Source organism: Canis aureus, chromosome 25 (genome assembly GCF_053574225.1).
Source record: "Canis aureus isolate CA01 chromosome 25, VMU_Caureus_v.1.0, whole genome shotgun sequence".
Classification (NCBI taxonomy): domain Eukaryota; kingdom Metazoa; phylum Chordata; class Mammalia; order Carnivora; family Canidae; genus Canis; species Canis aureus.
The window spans coordinates 20,531,080-20,551,809 of record NC_135635.1 but is presented as its reverse complement, the minus strand read 5'-3'; the positions used below and the strand labels follow the sequence as shown (position 1 = coordinate 20,551,809).

Below are 20,730 nucleotides of genomic sequence, written 5' to 3'. Positions count from 1 at the left end.
AAATATTGAACCACCCTTCAATCCTGGAATAAATCCCACTTGATTGTGATGAATGATTTTTAAAAACATATTGTTGAATTCAGTTTGCTAATATTTTGTTAAAAATTTTTTCATCTATGTTCATGAGAGAAATTGACCTGTACTTCTCTATTGTAGTGTCTTTATCTTGTTTTGTTATCAGTGTAACGCTGGCCTCATAAAATGAATTTGGAAGCTTTTCTTCCTCTTCTATGTTTTGGAATAGTTTGAGAAGAATCAGTATTAACTCTTCATCAAATGTTTGGCAGAATTCACCTGTGAAGCCATCTAGTCCTTGACTTGTTTGTTGGGAGTTTTATGATTATGGATTCAATTTCATTGCTAGTAATAGGTCTGTTCAAGTGTTCTATTTTTTACCTGATTCAGTTTTGGAAGGTTACGTGTTTCTCAAAATTTAACCATTTCTCCTAGGTTGTTCAATTTGCCAGCATATAATTTGTCTTAATGTTCTTTTAAAAACAAATTAAATATTCAAGAATAGAAAGAATGAATGCTTAAAATACTCTATGGAAATCGATGCTATGAAATATTACATAATGATTTAAAAATGAGGATGACATACAAGACTAACTTAAAAGGTTCTGAGACATATTGCAAAAGAAAAGCATGTATGTAACATAATATACAGTATGAGCACAGTAGTATTATATAAAAAGGCATTTGAATACAAGGGTGCCTGGGTGGCTCAGTCAATTAAGCATCTGACTCTGGATCTCAAGGTCATGAGTTCAAGCTCCATTTTTGGCTCTACACTGGGCAGGAAGCCTAATTTTTAAAAAAAAGCATTTGAATATGTAAAGTAATGTATATATGAGTACATGAGTATCTGGGAAGAATATGCATCAAAATATTGATGTCTCTAAGGAGAGAAGTAGGATTATAAGGCAAACTTTCTCATTTTTTGGTTTGTATGTTTTTATAGTGTTTTAATTCTTTTTTAACACTTATTTATTTGAGAGAGGAAAAAGGGAGGAGGGGAAGGAGGAGGGAATCTCAAGCAGACTCCACACTGAGCACAGAGCAGATACAGCGCTTAATTCCATGACCTTGAGATCATGACCTGAGCCAAAACTAAGTTGGGACCTAACCAACTGTGTCACCCAGATGCCCCAGGGTTTTAATTCTTCTAATGACAAATTTTTCTTGTTGTGTGATTTTTAACAATATTCTTTATTTTTTAACAATATTCTTTAAAGTATAAAATGAAGAGAATGAAGTCAGTTGCCTTAGTTTTGTTTTTTGTTTTTTTTTTCCTCTATCAGAAGAATCCTTTCCCCAAAAACTTTTAAGTAAAATACCAATATTATTAAATCTAAAATCAGTGCTGGTCTTATTACAAGCTGGCTGCAAGGGCCTGAGATCTGTGCACTCAGATGAGCCCCACACTTGATTTCATGCTCTGCTGTTACTGTTTTGAAATTCCTAATAATTTTTAATAAGGGGCCCCATTCTTTCACTTGACATAGGGCCCTATAAATAATGTAGTCAGGCATGACCATAGATTATAAACATTCTCTGAGTTTCAAGAATGTTTTGTGAGCTTTCAAAGTATTAGAACCACTGTCTAGCCAACCAGGGAGAAGAGGCTTAAAAGTAAACCTCCTAAGAGTATTCTTTTTTTTTTTTTTTTTTAACTAGGCTCCACCAGCATGAAGTCCAACTCAGGGCTTGAACTCGTGACCGTAGATCAAGACCAAGCTGAGATTGAGTCAGACACTTAACCGGCTGAGCCACTCAGGTGCTCCTCCTAAGGGTATTCTGAGCAGCTCTAAGGATCTAGGACCAAAATCATAGCTTTTTCTTTTTTTAAAGATTTATTTATTTATTTGGGGGAGGAGGAGGAGCAGAGAGAGAAGCAGAGAGAGGGAATCTCAAGCAGACTCCACACTGAGCATGGAGCCCACCCCAGGGCTCGATCTCACAACCCTGAGATTATGACCTGTGCCAAAATCAAGAGTCTGACACCTAACCAACTGAGCCACTCAAGTGCTCTGAAATCATAGCTTTAAATGACTGAAGATTTCAGGTAATATATGGGCTCAGGTGTGTGGTCAAAGGCATGCCAGTGCTAGATACATCTATACCAATTTCATTGTGCTGCCCTTCTTTCCAAATGTCTTCGTGATTTCTGTAGAAATTCCCTAAAATTAGAAGTAAAGCAAAAATCTGCCTATGATATAATAAATGGAAACTCTTTAACTAGAACTGTTGGTTAAAGGTGAAATATAATACTTTCATATTATCTCCTCTTGGAGGAGATAAGATGGCTGATATCTCAGGTAGAGGAAGACTAAGAGAAAATCTGCATTCTATTGTAGATTTTTTTTTCCCCATTAGCAGAAAAATTAAATTTCCTTCTTATGGCTTACTTTCCTGGGCTTCCAAAATGATTCCATTTTTTCATTCTATGTCACTTGAATGTGTTAAATGTTTGAGAAAAGATTTTGTGTGCAGAAAAGATGAATTGCATCTGTCATGCAAAAGGAAATGAAATGAGTCTCACAGGGCTTGTCTTGGAAAACCCATACCAGTGCCCAGAAACCACTGCTTCATTTCTAACAGCTTGCTTAGAAACCCTGTATTCCTTTCTAAAATGCTGCCTGAAATTGCCATGTTCCTATAGCATAACTTTGGCCATGGCAAGTCCTTTCACAGGAATCCTTGCTAACTCCCCATTGCCGGCAGGCTTTTCTGCCTTCCTTTCTTTCCTTCTCTCTGAAGTCTGCACTGTACAGAAAAGCACAAAAATTCCCACTACTCCAAAATAGCCACTTTTACCCTTTGGATGAAAATCCTGCAAATTATTTCTCTATGAAAAGAAAAAATATCAGGGTACCTGGGTGGCTCAGTTGTTGAGCATCTGCCTTTGGTTCAGGTCGTGATCCCATGGTCCTGGGATTGAGTCCTGCGTCAGGCTTCTTCAGGGAGCCTGCTTCTCCCTCTGCCTGTGTCTCTGCCTCTATCTCTCTCTGTGTCTCTCATGAATAAATAAATAAAATCCTTAAAAAAAATGTGTCTTTCATCATTGCCTTCTTTTCTGTTTAATTGTTAATTTAACACCAATTAAATACATTTGAATAAAATACAATGAAATTTGTCAGGAGAACTATGTCCTCATCAAATTCTGTTTAAGCTCAAAATCCTTATATTGGCATGCCAACGTATTTATGACAGGTCCCAGTCACCAGAAAACTCTCTTCCCTATTCTTCATTGATCTGTGTGATTCAGCCACACTTATTATGTGAACCTCTTTAAAAGTATTTGAAAAGCTACCCCTAGGTAGGCATCCTTCCAATAATCCCTCTGCTCTGAAATGCTACAGCAATCCTATAAATGCCACTCAACTCTTGCCTTTCAACATATACTGTTACTGTTTTTGATCTTTTCCTAAGTAAAGACTGTCTTGTACATCCTTTCTTGCCCCGCCTTATTTAGCACAGTGTCCTAGATTCAATAAGCAGCTGATAAATATTTGATAGTAGAGATGAGGATGCTGTTACCACCATATAGGAGGACTTCACACTGATGTTTTATTCCTAAATATCTGGGAAGCTTAAGGCACTACTTTACCTAACCTTTCCCATTATGTCTGTTCTCTACCACTGCCTCTAGCTCCAAGTCCGACACCACTCTTGTTTAGGGTCTAATAAGAGAGTTTGGGCTTCTAAGACCTTTCCCGAGTATCACAGGACACAGGACAGCTTTCCTCCCTTTCTCTCTTTCTTTCAACTTTTTCTTTCTTACAAACAGTGAGAATCATTTTATTAAAGGGCTGGAAGCCAGGGGCTTTCCAGATGTGAGATGAATAATGCTTTTCTTATCTTGGCATCAAGACCCTCACCACCTGAGGTTTTACATGTTTTTTCCTCCCAGCTGTCGCTTCTCTTTTTCTGTGCCCGCTGTGTGTCCATTTGACTGGACCAAATGCTTTATACACAATTATCCCACTTCCTCCTCACCATAAGCCTGGGAGGTAGACATTCCCCTATTTTGTTCCTGAGGAAAGGGAAGCACAGAGATACTAAGTAACTTGCAGATATTTCCCTGTCCTGGTAAACTTTAAAAATATCTGCACATTTGAAGCAGATTATTTGATGGAACTAGTGGCTTTGTCACAATGTTAGTGAATCAAAATATTACAAACCTCTCCATGGAAAGATACTCATTAAAGAGTTCTGATTAATAAACACATATTTACTCCTTTCTGTGTTTAATTGCTGAAATCTCTGGGCCCTCAACGAGGCCTTTTGCCAATATATTCACAGTGTAGGGCTTTTAAAGGGATCTAATGCCCCCTCCCTTTTTAAAAAGATTTTATTTATTTATTTATTTATTTATTTATTTATTTATTTATTTATATTTATTTATATACTTATTTGAGAGAGAGACAGAGAGAGCATGAGCAGGGAGAGGGACAAGCAGACTCCCTACTGAGCATGGAGCCTGACATGGGGCTTGACATAGGACTCCATCCCAGGACCCTGAAATCATGACCTGAGCAAAAGTCAGATAGTTTAACGAAGTCCCCCAGGCCCTCTAATGCCCTTCTTGACCTAAGTGCCACATCTCAAGACTGGCTGGGCTGGAGGTGGTCTGTGATGAGCAGGGAGGTTCAACAGGGATCAGAATCAGAACCTGTTTAGTGAAACAGATGCTGAGGAATTAGATTAAGCTTCAGGCCTCTGGTGAAGTCTTTTTGAGCATTTAGAGATTATGACACTGGGTGAGAAATAGTTCAAGAAAGCTGTGCAGTTGTGATATCCAAGATGCAACAATGGGGATGCCCTATGACTGTGGTTGCTACTGCTTAAAAGACCTTCCTGCATGCCTGGAACTTCATTTACATTATCTATCATCTTTAAAAAGGATTTCCCATGAAACACAGTGCTTTGACCATGGAAAACCCTCTGGGATCAAATCAGTATGAGAAACAAAGTATACCATTTCCACCCCACCAAAGAAATTGGATTTTTAAGGTAAATGCAAAAATAAGCAAAAAAAAAAAAAAAAAAAAAAATTGCAATCAAGAAGCCATATTGAAAACAATTAGGATAAGAACATGTAAACAAACAATAGAAATAGCAACTATAGGGCAGCCCATGTGGCTCAGCGGTTTAGCGCCGCCTTCAGCCGAGGGCCTGGTCCTGGAGACTCAGGATCGACTCTCACATCAGGCTCCCTGCATGGAGCCTGCTTCTCCCTCTGCCTGTGTCTCCATGCCTCCGTGTGTGTGTGTGTGTGTGTGTGTGTGTGTGTGTGTGTGTGTATGTCTCATGAATAAATAAATAAAATATTTTTTAAAAAAGATATGGCAACTATAGACATCAAAATTTTTAAAAAATTTTTGTTAAAACAAGAGAGCTAGGATGGTAGTTCAAATACACAGGTAAAGGACTTTCTACAAGAGGGGAAGCATGACAAGGTTTTCACACGGAGGCAAAGCAATACTGCAGAGTCAGAGCTTGAAGATATGTGTTTCCTTAAAGAAATTGTGAGCTCCTTAGTGGAATGCCAGAAATGGAGCTCAAAAAATAGTGTCTGAAATGACAAGAGAATTAAATGTTAATGGAAGATAATCCTCAAGAAGGAACAAAGGTCTGGATCGAGGACACCTGAGGAAGAACAGTGGTGGAGTACTTTTTCTGAGCTATGAGGGGTGGGGAGAGGATGAGGAAAACATAAGGATGTTCTGAATAGAGAAGAAGCTACACAAAGAGGCTGTTGGGCAATGCAGAGCACTCATCAGGTGGCCTCCATCAATGTAATAATGGGAGAGGCTGGGTCACTGCTCACAAAGGAAGCTGGCTGCATTTTGGGAGTGGGACAGAGGGGAAAAGGAACCAAGCAAGACAGGAAACAGATGTTGGCCCCATATGTTTGGGAGGCAATAGGAGATGTGCAAACTTTTGCTGAGTAACAGTGAGAATACAATGTGAAGAATAGTCATATGCAGTGGTGCTTAAGGGCATGGTCCCTGGAGCCAAACTAACCAGGTTTGGTTTGAATCCCAGATCCCTCCCTTTTTGAAAGTAGTAAGAATTTGATTAGGTTATATATGTAAAACACTTAGAAGAGTGACTGGTACATGAGTAAGTACCGAGTGTTATCTATTATTGTTGTTGTTATTAAATTGTGGTGGAACCACTAATAAGAATCTTGTGATTTTTCTTTTGTTTTTTAATGTCTCTTTAAAAAAAAAAAGATTTTAATTTTTTGAGAGAGAGAGAGAGCATGAGCTGGTGGGAGGAGCAGAGGGAGAAGTGAACTCCCTGAAGAGCAGGGAGCCCAATGCAGGTCTCAATCTCAGGACTCTGGGATCAGGACCCAAGTTGAAGGCAGATGCTTAACCAACTGAGCCACCCAGGCGCCCCATGATTTTTCTTCAAGAAGCATAGTGTTATGTGGGACAAAGGTATGAGCATAGTCATGATATAAGGCAGGAACCCAAGACTGAAGGTTGGCCCAGCAGGTACTATGGGAGGTCACAAGGTAATGGGGTCTGGGTTTCTATTAGAAAGAACACATAGGAAAGCCCAGAAGGAGAAAGGTGAGACATCTGACTTTGAGCTTTTTAACTGATGAGATGCTCAGGGTGATGACAAGACCTAAAATATTGACATAGAAAACATGGCTACCATATATGCATTCATTTCATTTCTTTTACAAAAATTTTTGGAGTGCCTAGTGCCAGCTTCTCACCTAATGCTGGGATACAGAAGTCAACAACACACAGCCATCACTGTTTTCATAGAGCCTACACTCTAGCCAGAACACTAGCAATCATCTAGTAATACCCTAAACTCCTTTCTCAAATTATTGCCTTAATTTTCTTGACAAACTAAGTAGGCAGATATTCTCAAGCATGTTTTTCAGACAGAGAAATTAAATTCTGCCATAAACCAAATAGCTAATAAATGGCAAAGGCAGGTTTGAAACACTGACCTAATTCTAAAGGTCATGCTTCTAAAGGTCGTTCTGATTTCACCACCATGCTGCCAAATAATTTGGATAGTCATAAAGGAAAGCTTTAAGAGTTGGCAGCTTAGGATCCCTGAAGTCAGAATGCTAGCCCCCTCCCATGGGCGCCGAGTTCCCCCAAAAATGAAGGAAGGAGATGAGGAAAATGTGAACTTGGCACTGAAGTCTTGGAAGCAGTGAGTGGGTGGTAGAGAATAAGAGGAAGTATGGATTTCAAAAGTGTATAGATAGATGACAGAGCCATAAAGTAAGAGTAGCCCTGGTTTACCAGATTGACTTCTTTCTCATTCCTGCTAAGTAGGGGGGAAATGGGAGAAGTCATGTCCTCTGTTGTAGAAGGTCTTGGATGCCTTGTTCAAACAAGGAGGTTAAAGGAGCGAGCATGCCAGGAGCAGCTGAAGTTAGAAGGGCATCCCTGAGCATCGTGTCAGTAGACAGATGGACAGAGGGCTGGACTTAGTTTTTAAAGAGTTGGCAGGAGAAGCAAGGAAGCTGGGAGACAAGGTGGAGACGTAATTTTAAAAAACCAAAGAGCGCTGCACACCTGGAACCTTGTGAGAGGGGGTTGAAGCTTGCATGTGCCACATTCCATGTGGAATGTCAGCGAGGGCAAGTCCAACTGCAAACTCACCTGCTTAAGTGTGTACCACTCATAAATGGCCTCTTCTTTGCCTTTGGTGCTGGGGAAAGGCTGATCTGGCATCACCAGAACTTTCCAGGGAAACTTAACTGTCACTAGTCTACCCCACTGAATTGAGAGGTTAGTTGTGATTGCTGAACCGAGAGGAACAAGGATATATCACCAGGCATATACTATTTCACAGCTGTACCATCTCATTACAACCTGACCAGGAAACTATGGTGACGTCAAATCGGTGATTATTAGAACCATGCTTTAAAACTTCTGGGATCCCAAATTGTCTGGCTAGCAGGTACTGAAGAGGGTAATCTGAGTGGTCAGGCCTGGAGAAAATCTTCCATGAAATGTAAGTTAAAGATTTCATCAGCTGTCCTTTGAAATAGTTGACCTGTTCCTTTAAAAATGCTTGCCCAAATGTGTGATTTTATTTATCCTTGTAAAGATTTATTGGGGATCCCTGGGTGGCTCAGCGGTTTAGCCCCACCTTTGTCTGGGGCGCGATCCTGGAGTCCCAGGATCGAGTCCCACATTGGGCTCCCTGCATGGAGCCTGCTTCTCCCTCTGCCTGTGTCTCTGCCTCTCTCTGTGTGTGTCTCTTATTAATAAATAAATAAAATCTTAAAAAATATATATTTATTTGAGAGAGAGAGATTGAGTGTGGCGTGGGTAAAGAGGCAGGGGGCAGAGAGAAAGAGAGTCTCAAGCAGGTAGCCACCAGCCACACATGGTTATTTGAATTTAAATTTATTTAGGTTAAATTCCTCAGTTGCTCTAGCTACATCTTAAGTGCTCAATAGACACAGGTGACTGGTGCCTGTTGTACTGAATAGTGTAGAAAAGATTTCCAACATCACAGAAGTTTTATTGGGGAGCCCTGGTCTAGAACATCTTTTGGAATAAGAGAGAAATCCCTTATAGGTAGTTGTGAGGACATGGAAATTTTTAGTTTTGCTAGTTAACCAACTGTATGACTCTAAGGCAATCATGCCATCTCCCAGAGCTTCAAACAATACACACATAAAACAGGAACAATACCTTCCTCATTGTGTTGTTCTGGTAACTGAATAAGATAACATGTGAAAAGCGCTTGTAATCTATTAGGAGCTGCACAGACATAAGCCATCAGTAGGATTCTGTTATTTGAAATAAGAGATGGATGCAGAAACAGATTTTCTTTTTCTTTTTTAAGATTTTATTTATGTATTCATGAGAGACACACAGAGAGAGGCAGAGACATAGGCAGAGGGAGAAGCAGGCTCCCTGCATGGGGAGCCTAATGCGGGACTCGATCCCAGGACCCCAGGATCACACCCTAAGCTGAAGGCAGACGCTTAACCTGAGCCACCCAGGTGCCCCAGAAACAGATTTTTTTTAAATCACCCAGTGGAAGTTATTATGTTGTCAGAGAATTACCAAAATAAGGAAATATTATTTGCACAGTATTCTAATTTTTGGACAGGAAAGAGACATGACACCAGGCAGATTTCATGGCCATTCATCTTTCAGAGCTTGGAATTGCCTTAGCAATGCTTAACATCTCCAGGAAACAGATGAAACTGTCCAGATAGGTGCTGTGATGAAATTGGGCGGGTCACAGTGTCCCTCCTGAAAGAGATCAACGTTTTATTCTTCGTGGTCACACTCAAAGAAGGATGGAGCTAACTCACATCAAAGGTTCTAGTGTTTCCCTTTGCTTCTGCTTCACAGGGGTCCCCTTTGTACCACATCCACTGTGGATCCTCACGCTGGTTAAACAAAGCACAATTTTGCCACAAAGTGATAGACCAGGCCACTGGCTACCCAGATGGTTCCAAAATCTCAGGTTCCCAAAGTCTCTCTCTTCCTCCCATTCCTCATTTCAGCCATAATTCACCCTTCTAGGAAAATCCCTGCTACCCCTTCCCTTCTGTCTCCAGTCCCCTCAGGCCCTCAGTGATTCTTTCAGGCTCCTGGAGGCCAGGCCACCCTATAGCGGAGGTTTTTTCCTGCTTGGTGGTGGGTAAAATCCTTGTGATTCCTGCCAATAACTAGGAGTTATATTTCATATGGATCCTTTCTTACAGCTTTTCATATGAGCTTTCTAGAACCTGTCTCACACCCCTCTACTCCCTTTCTTTCCTTTCACCTTTATGTTTCTCACCACGTCAGCATTCTAACAATTCACTCCACCGCCACCCACTAACACTTGCCTGTCTGGCAGGAATGAAAGTTCCCCTTCTCATATACAGCTTCTGGTGGTGTATAGTGGTTGAATCTTTAGGAAAGTAATCTGGGGATATTTTTCTAAGTCCTTAAAAATGTATATACAGGGACACCTGGGTGGCTCAGTCAGTTGGGCATCTGATGCTTGACTTCAGCTCAGGTCATGATCTCAGGGTCATAGGATTGAGCTCCATGTCAGTGAGGAGTCTGCTGGAGATTCTCTCTCTCCCTCTCTCTCTCTTCCCCTCTCCCTGCTCAATAAATAAATAAATAAATAAATAAATAAATAAATAAATAAATAAAATCAAAATTGAAAAAGCATATGCGCTTTGGCGGGCCTGAGCTGAAGGCAGCTTAGTGACTGACTCTTGGTTTTGGTTCAAGTCATGATCTCAGGGTCCTGAGATCAAGCCCTGAGTGGGGATCTGCTCTGAGTGTAGACTCTGCTTGGGATTCTCTCTCTTCTTCTCCCTCTCCCCTACCCTGCTCTCTCTCTATCTCTAAAAAAAAGCCCAAGAACATATACATTTGACTCAGTAGTTTTACTTCTAAAGAAGTATCCTAAGTAAATAAAATAATATAGACTCACTGAAAATTACTAAGCAAAGATATTCATTAATATATTATTTACATTAGTAAAATATTAGAAATAACCTAATTGTCAACAATAGGAAAAGAATAAGATGAATCTCAAGTTCAGAAATGGAAATAAATAGGGATGCCTGGGTGGCTCACTGGTTGAGCATCTGCCTTTCCAGCTCAGAGCATGATCCTGGATCCCGGGTCCAGTGATTAGGCCCCACATCAGGCTCCCTGCAGGGAGCCTGCTTCTCCCTCTGTCTGTGTCTCAGCCTCTTTCTATGTCTCTCATGAATTAATGAATAAAATCTTAAAAAAAAAGAAATGGGAATAAATACAACAGTATTAACAGTGGTTTTGTCTGAATACCTCCACGGTATCTCTGGTTATCTGTAGGGTACCAATGATTTTTATTTCCTTCTTCCTCTTTTTCTATTTTTTACAGTGTACATATATACATACAATTAGAAGGAGATTATAAAAATGAAGTTTTCCATTTTCCTTGCCTGGCTCTTTTATATTGCTCTCTAATAGTCCATTCAAGGACTCAAAATACACATTTGCATCCTCCAACAACCCTCATGTTAACCAGAGAAGTCCTAAGGAACAGCCACATACAAAGACTTTCCTGCATGTATATTTGAACAGAGAAACCTTAGAGCTTACTTTGGGTCCCTTACAACTGATGTCCAGTTTGGGTCAGAGAAGTGTTAAGGCCAAGATCCCTGAAATATACACCAGTGTTTCAGGGTGGGGAATGTAGTTGCCAATCCCACTGTGAAAACCCTCTTGTCACCATCATTGTCCCTGCAGTGCTGAAGAAATGGCTCTTCCAAAGCTAAGTGATGAGATATCTCTGCAGATGAAGACAGCTGGGAAAGAACAGTTGACTGAGAAAAACAATGGCTTTCTCCAAAATATGGACATGGCTGAAGGTGCAATGCAGAAGTAAGTGAAGCCTGGCCTCTCAGGCACAGTTTCTGTGGTCCTGTCCGGAGACTTCCTCAGGACAGTAGGATGGAAATAATGAGATTGCCAAGTTCAGGGATGGGGTTGACAGTCTTCTCTACAATCTTTCTAATTTTGACCTCATGAATACTTATTGAGACACTAAAGGGGCCTACAGTCGTGAACCAGGTGGATATCAATTAAATAGAAACGGTCAAGGCTCTAATTTCAATTTGCAAAAATACTTTGATTGTTTTGTGCCTTTATTACCTTCGCCTGCAAAATACACAAACCATTTACAATACTTTCTAGAGTAAACAAAGCACAAAATGTTCATGTATATATATATATATATATATGCATTTGTTTATACATGATAAAAATATGTTCTAATATAAACCAACGGTTAACAATCTTTTTATTTTATTTTATTATTTTTTTAGATATTTTATTTATTTATTCATGAGAGACACAGAGAGAGAGAGAGGTAGAGACACAGACAGAGAGAGAAGCAGGCTCCATGCAAGAAGCTGGATGTGGGACTCAATCCTGGGTCTCCAGGATCACACCTTGGGCCGGAGGCAGCACTAAACCGCTGAGCCACCAGGGCTGCCAAACAACCTTTTTTTTTTTTTTAATTTCTGGATTTCTGGGCTCCCCTTTTTTTTTTTTTTTTTAAGATTTTATTTATTTATTCATGAGAGAGAGAGAGAGAGGCAGAGGGAGAAGCAGGCTCCATGCCGGGAGCCCGATGCGGGACTCGATTCCGGGACTCCAGGATCATGCCCTCGGCCAAAGGCAGGCGCGGAACCTCTGAGCCACCCAGGGATCCCCCCCAGCAACCTTTTTAAATAGGAATAAATGTATTAAGTAAAAGACTTTCCAGGATCCTCCTCAAAAATGATATTACAACAGCAAAGATGTTTTTAAATGCATTTACAATTTATTAATAATAGTCATATATACATTTGGAAACTTTGAGCAGTGTTCAGTTAATCAAGCAATCCACAGAAATGTTTAGAAATTCCAAAACCTCTTTCTATGCAAGATATGTGAAAGTGTCCCCCACCTCAAGGTTCAAAACCCAGAGACTGGAAATTACTGCCATAGACCTCCAACAAAAATTCATTATGATTCACTCAGAAGTATATGTGAGTGTATGAGCATATGAGCATGGTGTGTATGTGCATATACACACACATATGCACTCCAGAAAATAACAGTAGTCCAATAGGAAATGGGCAAAGGTTATCGACACACTTACCATAGAAAAGGAAATATCAATGAGTTTTATACACATAGGCAAAGATGCTTAGCCTCATGAATAAAAAAGTTTAAAACTAAAATGAGATACCAGTTGAAGCATATGGGATTGGCAGAGATCAAAAACTTTAGTAATACATGATTGTAGGAAAGGACTGGAAAACAGGCACACTCATCATTTTTGCTAGAAGTATAAAATGGATTTAAGCTCTTTATGGCATAACTTGGTAACATCTACCAAAATTTAAAAAATATATATCTATCGACTCAGTAATTCTATTTTTAGGGTTATTTAATAGATATACTTGTACACATGTACGTTGACACCTAGATGTGTAAGGATATTCATTACAGCATTGTTTGTAGTAGCAATTAACTAGAAATCATCCATATATGCATTAATAAAGAACTCATTTGCAAATTAGTGTATGGGCCCACAAAAGAATACCATATAACCATTTTTAAAATGAGGAAGGGGCACCTGGGTGGCTCAGTTAGTTAAGCGTCCGACTCTTGATTTCAGCTCAGGTCACGATCCCAGGACTGAGAGATCTAGCCCCACATCCCGGTTTCATGCTCAATGGGGAGTCTGCTGGAGGATCTCTCTCCCTCCCCCTCTCCTTGCTGGTATCTCTCTCTCTCTCTCTCTCTCTAAAATAAATAAATAAATCTTTGAAAAGTAAAATAAAATGAAGCAGCTCTATATGTGCTAATAGGAAATGGACTCTAAGAGGTTTTTAAAAACCTGTGTGTATAATATCCTCTCATGTATATTTAAAAAGACATATATTTACATTAACATGGCTACTGAGTTGGGCATAGAATCTCTGTGGAAGAAGAAAGAAGAAACTAGTAATGTGGGAAGGATATCCAGGGGCTTGAGATTAGGATAATATCGCAAACTTACTCCATTCTGCATAGTCTTTGAACCACATGACACTTTTTTACTCTACTTTTTAAAAAGGGTATTTATTTATTACTGTTTATTTTATATACGCATTTGTGCACAGACAGCTACACAGCTGCAATGGCTTTGGAATTTGAAATCTCACTGCTAAATCACTTATTGATTCAGTCAGCAAATCCTTACCCAGCCTCTCTATTCCTGTTTTGTGCAGTGTACTATTCACACAGAGTCAAATCAGTACAGAGGCAGCAGGTGCTCCTGGGGGCCGGAAAAGATTCCAGTGTCCTCCCTCTAGAAATGTTTAGGGCAGATTTAAACTGTATACCTAAGACCTGATAACAGCACCCATCTTGATTGTGTGGCTTGCAGTTTACTAAGGGAATTTACCAAAATGGACCACATCTTGGATAGATCAGATGATGGAGACAGCATTTTCTCCAAAAAGCCTCAAACTGACTTCCTTCGTGAGACAGAGACTACAAAATGGGTAAGAGGGTGCAGTGGGTGAAGAGGGGAAACTCACATCTCCTATCTGGACATTGTAAGGAAATATCTAAGGACTTCCTTATAATGGGTGCAGGGTGTTCAGGGCTTCAAACCAGGAGGGAGGTAGTATCTCACCTGAGGGCTTCTGTTATCCTATGAGGGACATGCTGACCTTCCCACGCAAAAACTTGTGCATTATATGTTACTTGGGTCCTTGGGATTTGTGAAAAAACTGTGACATTTTTCACCTTAGAGCAAATTGCCATATGTCAAATCGCCCCCTGCTCACAGATTGTCTTCCAATAGGAAGCATGGGAGTGATTTAGTTACTTCATTTAGTCTGAACATCTCTCCATCTTTGACATTCACTCATCTGGCTGACATAGAATGGAGGAAATTTCAACAAATGCCTGAGATTGTCCTGGAAAGGGTTTTTGTTTTCGCCACCATTTGTATCAGAGCAGAGGCATGCTAAGACAGACTCAGTTGTTAGTGATGAGCAAATAGATTCCCCAGGCTACTGACCCTTGGTTTCAAGCAGTCAGAAGAACACAAAGGAAGGATAGAGTGGGAATGTCCATCTCCAAGCTGATGCAGCCCCCAAAGGAAGCTCAGGATTGATCTCTTTCTCTACTTCTCCTTTGAGTGTATATTTTGGATTCAGAAATGGCTAATTCTGTAAATCCATACAAAGAAAGGCCATGAAAGAATATTCTAAGCTGGACCTTACCTTCAAGGACTCTTCAGGAAGTAAACAAAAAAAGAAATAGAAAGGGGTAGAAGGCATGAGAGGATGGAGTTAGCGATGTGGAGAATAGATATAGTGATACAGACAAAAAGCAAAAGGAGAGACAGACAGATAGACACCTTTTATGGAAAAAAAGAATAATAGGAATTGATTTAGAAGGGGAGACTTAGGATGGGGGTTTTAGGAAGGCTGAAGGTGAGAAAAGGAAATAGGGCAATTGAGGTATGAGGTGCTATGATCTTAGGGAACACAGGAATTGAAGGTATTACTCTATAAATAGTATCATCTGATTGAGATTGGGGGGAGGCTTGTCCCTGGACTCCAGGCAAAGGCTGCTACCATTAGACCCAGTTTGCCAGGACACCTTCCCTGCACGCACAGCATAATGTGACCTGCTGAATCCTGCCAGGCAGGGAACATCAGTTGTTGACTCAGTTCAGATCAGAATAAGTCTAATTAGAGAACAAAATTATTCACTCTAAGAGTTTACCAAATAGTCCACATTCTCAGGGTATAAGGCAAAAAGACTATTTTTTACAAACTTCAAGACAGGGTATAAGGTTTACCAAAAGGATTTTGGCTATATTTCTTTATATCAATTTATTTATATGGCAAATTCTACAATCATATAAAAATAAATCACATACAGCTACTTAATTAACATGGGGACTAATAAACTAGGCTCTTTGCCAGTAAAAGGACAAGTATATGCCTTCTTGGGAAAGAAACAGATTTCTTATTCTCTGAAAGTAAACCAAAGGTCTTTAATTTGCATAATCTTACATTTGCTTTTTTTTATGAAACCATAAGATTTAAAGGTTCAGAAAAAAGACAAGAGTTAACAGAAATTTTAAAAATCAGTTGGCTTAATTAACAAAATAGACTTTAGCCAGGCTGTCAAAATTGCCATATCTAACCATCAAAGCCCCCCAAATATTTAGAAATGAATATTTTGCTCTGGTTTCACATTTTCCAATTTCTGGCACTACTATGTATAGTGTTGATTTTGGATGCCAGATGAGTGAGCACACTTTCCTATTTCCTGCTTTTGTCTGCATCTCTCCCAAGCATTTGCTTACTTATGTATTAGGTATTTGCTTACTTATGTAGACTTTTTATTTATTTTGCTTTCATAACTGGAAGTTTGTACCTCCCAATCCCCCTCCCCTACTTCATTCCTCTCTTTGGCAACCACTAGTTTTTTCTCTGTATTTATAAATCTGTTTCTGTTTTGTTTTGTTTACTCATTTGCTTTGTTTTTTATATTCCACATATAAGTGAAATCATATGGTATTTGCCTTCTCTGTGTGACTGATCTCACCTAGCCTAATACCCTCTTGATCCATCCATTTTGTCACAATTGGCAAGATCTCAGTCTTTGTTATGGTTGAAAAATACTCCGTTGTGTATATATACCACATCTTCTTTATCCATTCATTCATCTATTGATGTATGCTTAAGTTGCTTCCATGTCTTAGCTATTGTAAATAGTGCTGCAGTGAGTATAGGAAATCTATTTATTCTAAACCCCATTTTGAGCATCCACCACGTTCTAGGCACTGCAAAGTGTGGAGGGTATCTCTTTCTCTATTTATTTAAAATCGTTTCCCCTCAGTGAGCTCATACACTAGTAGGAAATCAGACAAGAAAATGGCTATTCATGATAAATCCATGCTAGATGTAGCAGGTGTGCTACAAAGTACATGGCTGATGCTATACAGGCAGACAACCAGGAATAGGAAAACCGAATTTTGAAGAATAAACTGGATGGAAGAAAAGCATTTCAGAAAGGGACAGTACCTACAAAGACAAAAAGACCAAAGGGCACTTGTGTTCTGAGAGAGGAAGGGTGAAAGAAAAGGGGTGATGAACAAGTGAGCAGCAAGATCACTAAGGAGATGGAGATCGAACAGGATGCAGGCTGGGAGCCAGGATGCCAATAGGAGGCAGAAGTGATGAGGACCACAGAGCAAGACACAGACTGGCAGCCATGAAGATGGAGAGAAAAGGATACAGGTTTAAAAGATAAGTGTTATTGGGCTTGGACATCAAGTAGATGTGACATGAGTGATAAAGTGGGAAAAGAATCTCTCTCATGAAAACATAAGGACTCCTTTCAGGGTTCCTGCAGAAGCATCTGGATGAATAGGGGAAACATATGTAAAGATGAGAACCTGGACAAGGTGGAGGGGAAATATGATGAGTTCAGTTCTTTGCTTGCTGAGTTTAAGGTGCCTATGGAACACTCAAGACAGAGACATATGAGCTTTTCAAAGAGCTACACAAAAATGGAAAGTAATACCCTCAGGCTTTGTATTTCATGCAGGAACACTTTTAGTTTGTTATTAAAATACACACACACACACACACACACACACCTCTGTATTTGTTCAATCCTGCAGCTTTTGAAAAATATTTGATTTCTACTTCCTGACTTTTGACTCTTTTGTGGTGTACTAATCATTATAGTAAACTGATTAATGAAAATGAGAAATGTCATTGTAGGTTTTTTGGACATAGAACTCTGGAGATGATCTGGTCCCATTTCCTTCTTACAGAACAGGAAACTGAGCTTTAGAGTGGTTAGGTGGCTCAATGTACACAGGAGTAGAACAAGGCTTAGAACTCAGGTCCTCCATACCTGATGAGGTGTTTTTGCTTTATATCACAATATTCCTGATGCCTTTGAATACCTTGGTAAAAGATTAGGTGGGACAAAATTGACATTGTGAATGCTTATTATTCACAAAGAAGTAGCTAAGATATAATGGAGTTATCTAGTACTTGAAAATTTAGCCATCGTTTCTTCATCTGTAAGTATGATAATAATCCTTACCTCAATAGTAAGGTGCCACTGGATTGTGGAAGTGACAGTGGTAGAGACTGGTTCTTAATGTGGATCCAAGGACTAGATAAGATGAAAACAGTCACAGTCTTAGAATCAGAAAACCTACTTCAAGCTCTAGTCTACATACTTCCTGGCCAAATGTACTGGTTTCCCAAGGTTGCTGTAACAAATTGCCACAAACCTGGTGGCTTAAAACAACCCAATATGTATTCTCTCATAATCCTAGAGGCAGAGGTCTGAAATCAGTGGGGCCATGCTCCCTCTGAAAACTCTATGAAAGCATCCTTCCTTGTCTCATCCAGCTTTTAGTGGCTCCAGGTATTTCTTGGCACGTGGCTGCCTCTGTCTTCACATGACCTCCCCTTCCGTGGAGGTGTTTTCTGCCTCTCATTAGGACACTTCTCATAGATTTAGGACCCAGGTAATTCAAGATAGCCTCATCTTAAGACCCTTAACTCTTTACATCCACAAAGACTCTTTTCCAAATAAGTCACATTCTCAGGGTCTTAGCATTCAGACATGGCCATATCTTTTTTGGAGGGACCATTCAACCCACTACACCGTAGAACCTTGGGCTAATTATTAATATGAATGACCTCGGGGATTTCAACACCTGACTTTATCCACTTCAGGTCTATCATGGGAATTACAGGAAAGAAGGCACATGAAAGAATTTTGCCAAGAGTTGTGTGAATGTTAGTTATTACTGTTGACATGGTCAGTAATTTATCCAGGCATTTCAATAACAGACTGATCTGCACTCCAACTTTTTCTCCTTCCAGTTTAAAAATAGTTCTGCTGAAACACATAAATTTCAGACCAAACTTCTTCAAAGGACAGCTAAATGTTTCACAATGTAGTTACTAAAGAAATGTTCAAAGATAAACTATTGTCAGCTGTGTGCATGCATAGAAGTGAAATATCAGAAAATGCTTTGGATATTTTTCTAGAACAAGGCAAAGAAGAAAGAAAGAAAGAAAGAAAGAAAGAAAGAAAGAAAGAAATTTCGTGGGTCAAACTGATAAAGTAGGCTTTTCCCCTCTTATGACTCCTTATTATGAAAAAATTTAAATAAAAAGAAAATTTAAATGAATTATATGAAGATCAATATATTCTCACACTTAGATTTTAAAATTGTTACTGTTTGTCACATTTGCTTTCTCTTTACATGTGTAGATAGATGGAATTTTTTGAACCATTTAAAAGTAGGTCAAAGAAAGCATGAGACTTTATTCCTGTTTATTTTCAGACAGCATTTCTAAAAATAAAGACTTTCTTCTACATAACCAAGATTCCAACATCACATCAGGAAAATTAGCAATAATTCTATGATATAATCTAATATCCTCAATTCTCTGAACATTCTAATTTTTTCAATTCTTCCTCAAATGCCCATACTTTTATTTTTTTAAGTTTTTTGTTTTGTTTTTTGGTGCCAAAACCTGGCAAATGCCCATGCTTTTATTTATTTTATTTTATTTTTTATTTTTTTTGCCCATGCTTTTAAAATCAGATCCAAACAAGGTCCATGCAATGCATTTAGTTGTTATATCTCTTTAGACTCAATATAAAATAGTTCCATCCCCGTTTACTTTTCCTTGACATTGACTTTTTTGGAAACCAGTCATCTTGAGTGGAGTGCTAGTTTCCATGGTCAAGTGGAATTCTGTTACTCACCAGCACTGAAAAGAGCTCTGCATGAGAACACTAATGTTCTAGGTGTCTCTGCCCCAGCCTTCCTCTGTCAATGGAGCAGGAGGGCATGTCTACTTATTTTATAAATGCATTAGAAGGCTCCTACCTCAGAGAGGGTTCTATGTTTGCCCTCCAGAGAAAGGGGGATGAGTAGGCTAAAGAGACCATCTCCTCTTGTGATAACCCTTTATTTTCTGCTTTACTTCTTTGATAATCTTCCTTAGAATACATTGGAGCTGGAGGCTGAGCATCGTCAGGATGATGAACAGAATGAACAGAATGAGCAAGAAACAAATCAGGTTCAACATGAGGATCCTCACGTATCCACATCTTTGCAGTTTTCAGAGGGGAACATCCCTGAACTGTAAGCCTTGACATATGCAAAACGAATTACTTAATATTTTGTAGGTATAATACTACATGAAATAAGTCAGTCAGAGAAAGAAAAATACCATAGGATTACACTTATATGTAAAATTTAAGAAACAAAACAAATGAACAAACAAAAAACAGTCTCTTAAGAGTACAGAGAACAAACGTAGTCGCCAGAAGAGAGGTGAGTATAGAGGGATAAGTAAAATAGATAAAATGGATATAGGGTACACTTATTGCAATGATCACTGAATAATGTATAGAACTGTTGAATCATTACATTGTACAGTTGAAACTAATTTAACACTGTAAATCAAACTTCAATTTATTTTTTTTAAGATTTTATTTACTTATTCATGAGAGACACACAGAGAGAGACAGAGACAGAGACAGAGACACAGGCAGAGGGAGAAGCAGGCTCCATGCAGGGAGTCCGATGTGGGACTTGATCCTGGGACTCCAGAATCTCGCCCTGGGCTGAAGGCAGGCACTAAACTGCTGAGCCACCCAGGGATCCCCTCAAACTTCAATTAAAAAAAACAACAACAGTATTTTATGGAGAAAATGAAATTTAGCAGAGAACTTAAGAAGATTTAAAATCCATGTATGTCTTAAACCTTTAAACACTCACGTGCACAAGTAACTACATACACATTCCAGTAAGAATATAGAGTAATGAGACACCTGGATGGCTCAGTGGTGTTGAGCATCTGCCTTCAGCTCAGATTGTGATCCCAGGGTCCTTGGATCAAGTCCTACATGGGGCTCCCCGCAGGAATCCTGCTTCTCCCTCTGCCTATGTCTTTGCCTCTCTCTGTCTTTCATGAATAAATAAAATCTTTTTAAAAATGTGGAGTAAGGATATTTCTAGAGATGTAGGCAGAGCCATGGGTTTCTTTTTCCCAGCCCTTCTTTGGAGCCTGAAATTAATGCATATATCGTCATTCACAGATAATTTTCTAGATATGAAAAAATTATCAATAAAAAAGTATTATTAAGCCCTTGTAGACTCTTTCCATATTTC

At 39.3% G+C, this 20,730-nt stretch overlaps 1 protein-coding gene across 8 annotated transcripts in view; it reads left to right on the top strand.

Moving 5' to 3' along the window:
• Nucleotides 1–7,605: 7,605 nt before the first annotated feature.
• Nucleotides 7,606–20,730, top strand: part of SMCO2 (single-pass membrane protein with coiled-coil domains 2) — a 44,251-nt gene continuing 31,126 nt past the window's right edge. For 5 of the 8 annotated variants that reach the window (XM_077870623.1, XM_077870626.1, XM_077870625.1 and 2 more), the window contains exons 1-4: nt 7,607–7,893; nt 11,253–11,387; nt 13,927–14,044; nt 19,559–19,698. In XM_077870623.1, the coding sequence (XP_077726749.1) occupies nt 7,877–7,893; nt 11,253–11,387; nt 13,927–14,044; nt 19,559–19,698 (410 nt within the window). In that variant the 5' untranslated portion in view covers nt 7,607–7,876. Of the gene's footprint in view, nt 8,005–11,252; nt 11,388–13,926; nt 14,045–19,558; nt 19,699–20,730 lie in introns of all 8 variants that reach the window. The other 3 variants (XM_077870628.1, XM_077870621.1, XM_077870627.1) reach the window with 3 other exon arrangements.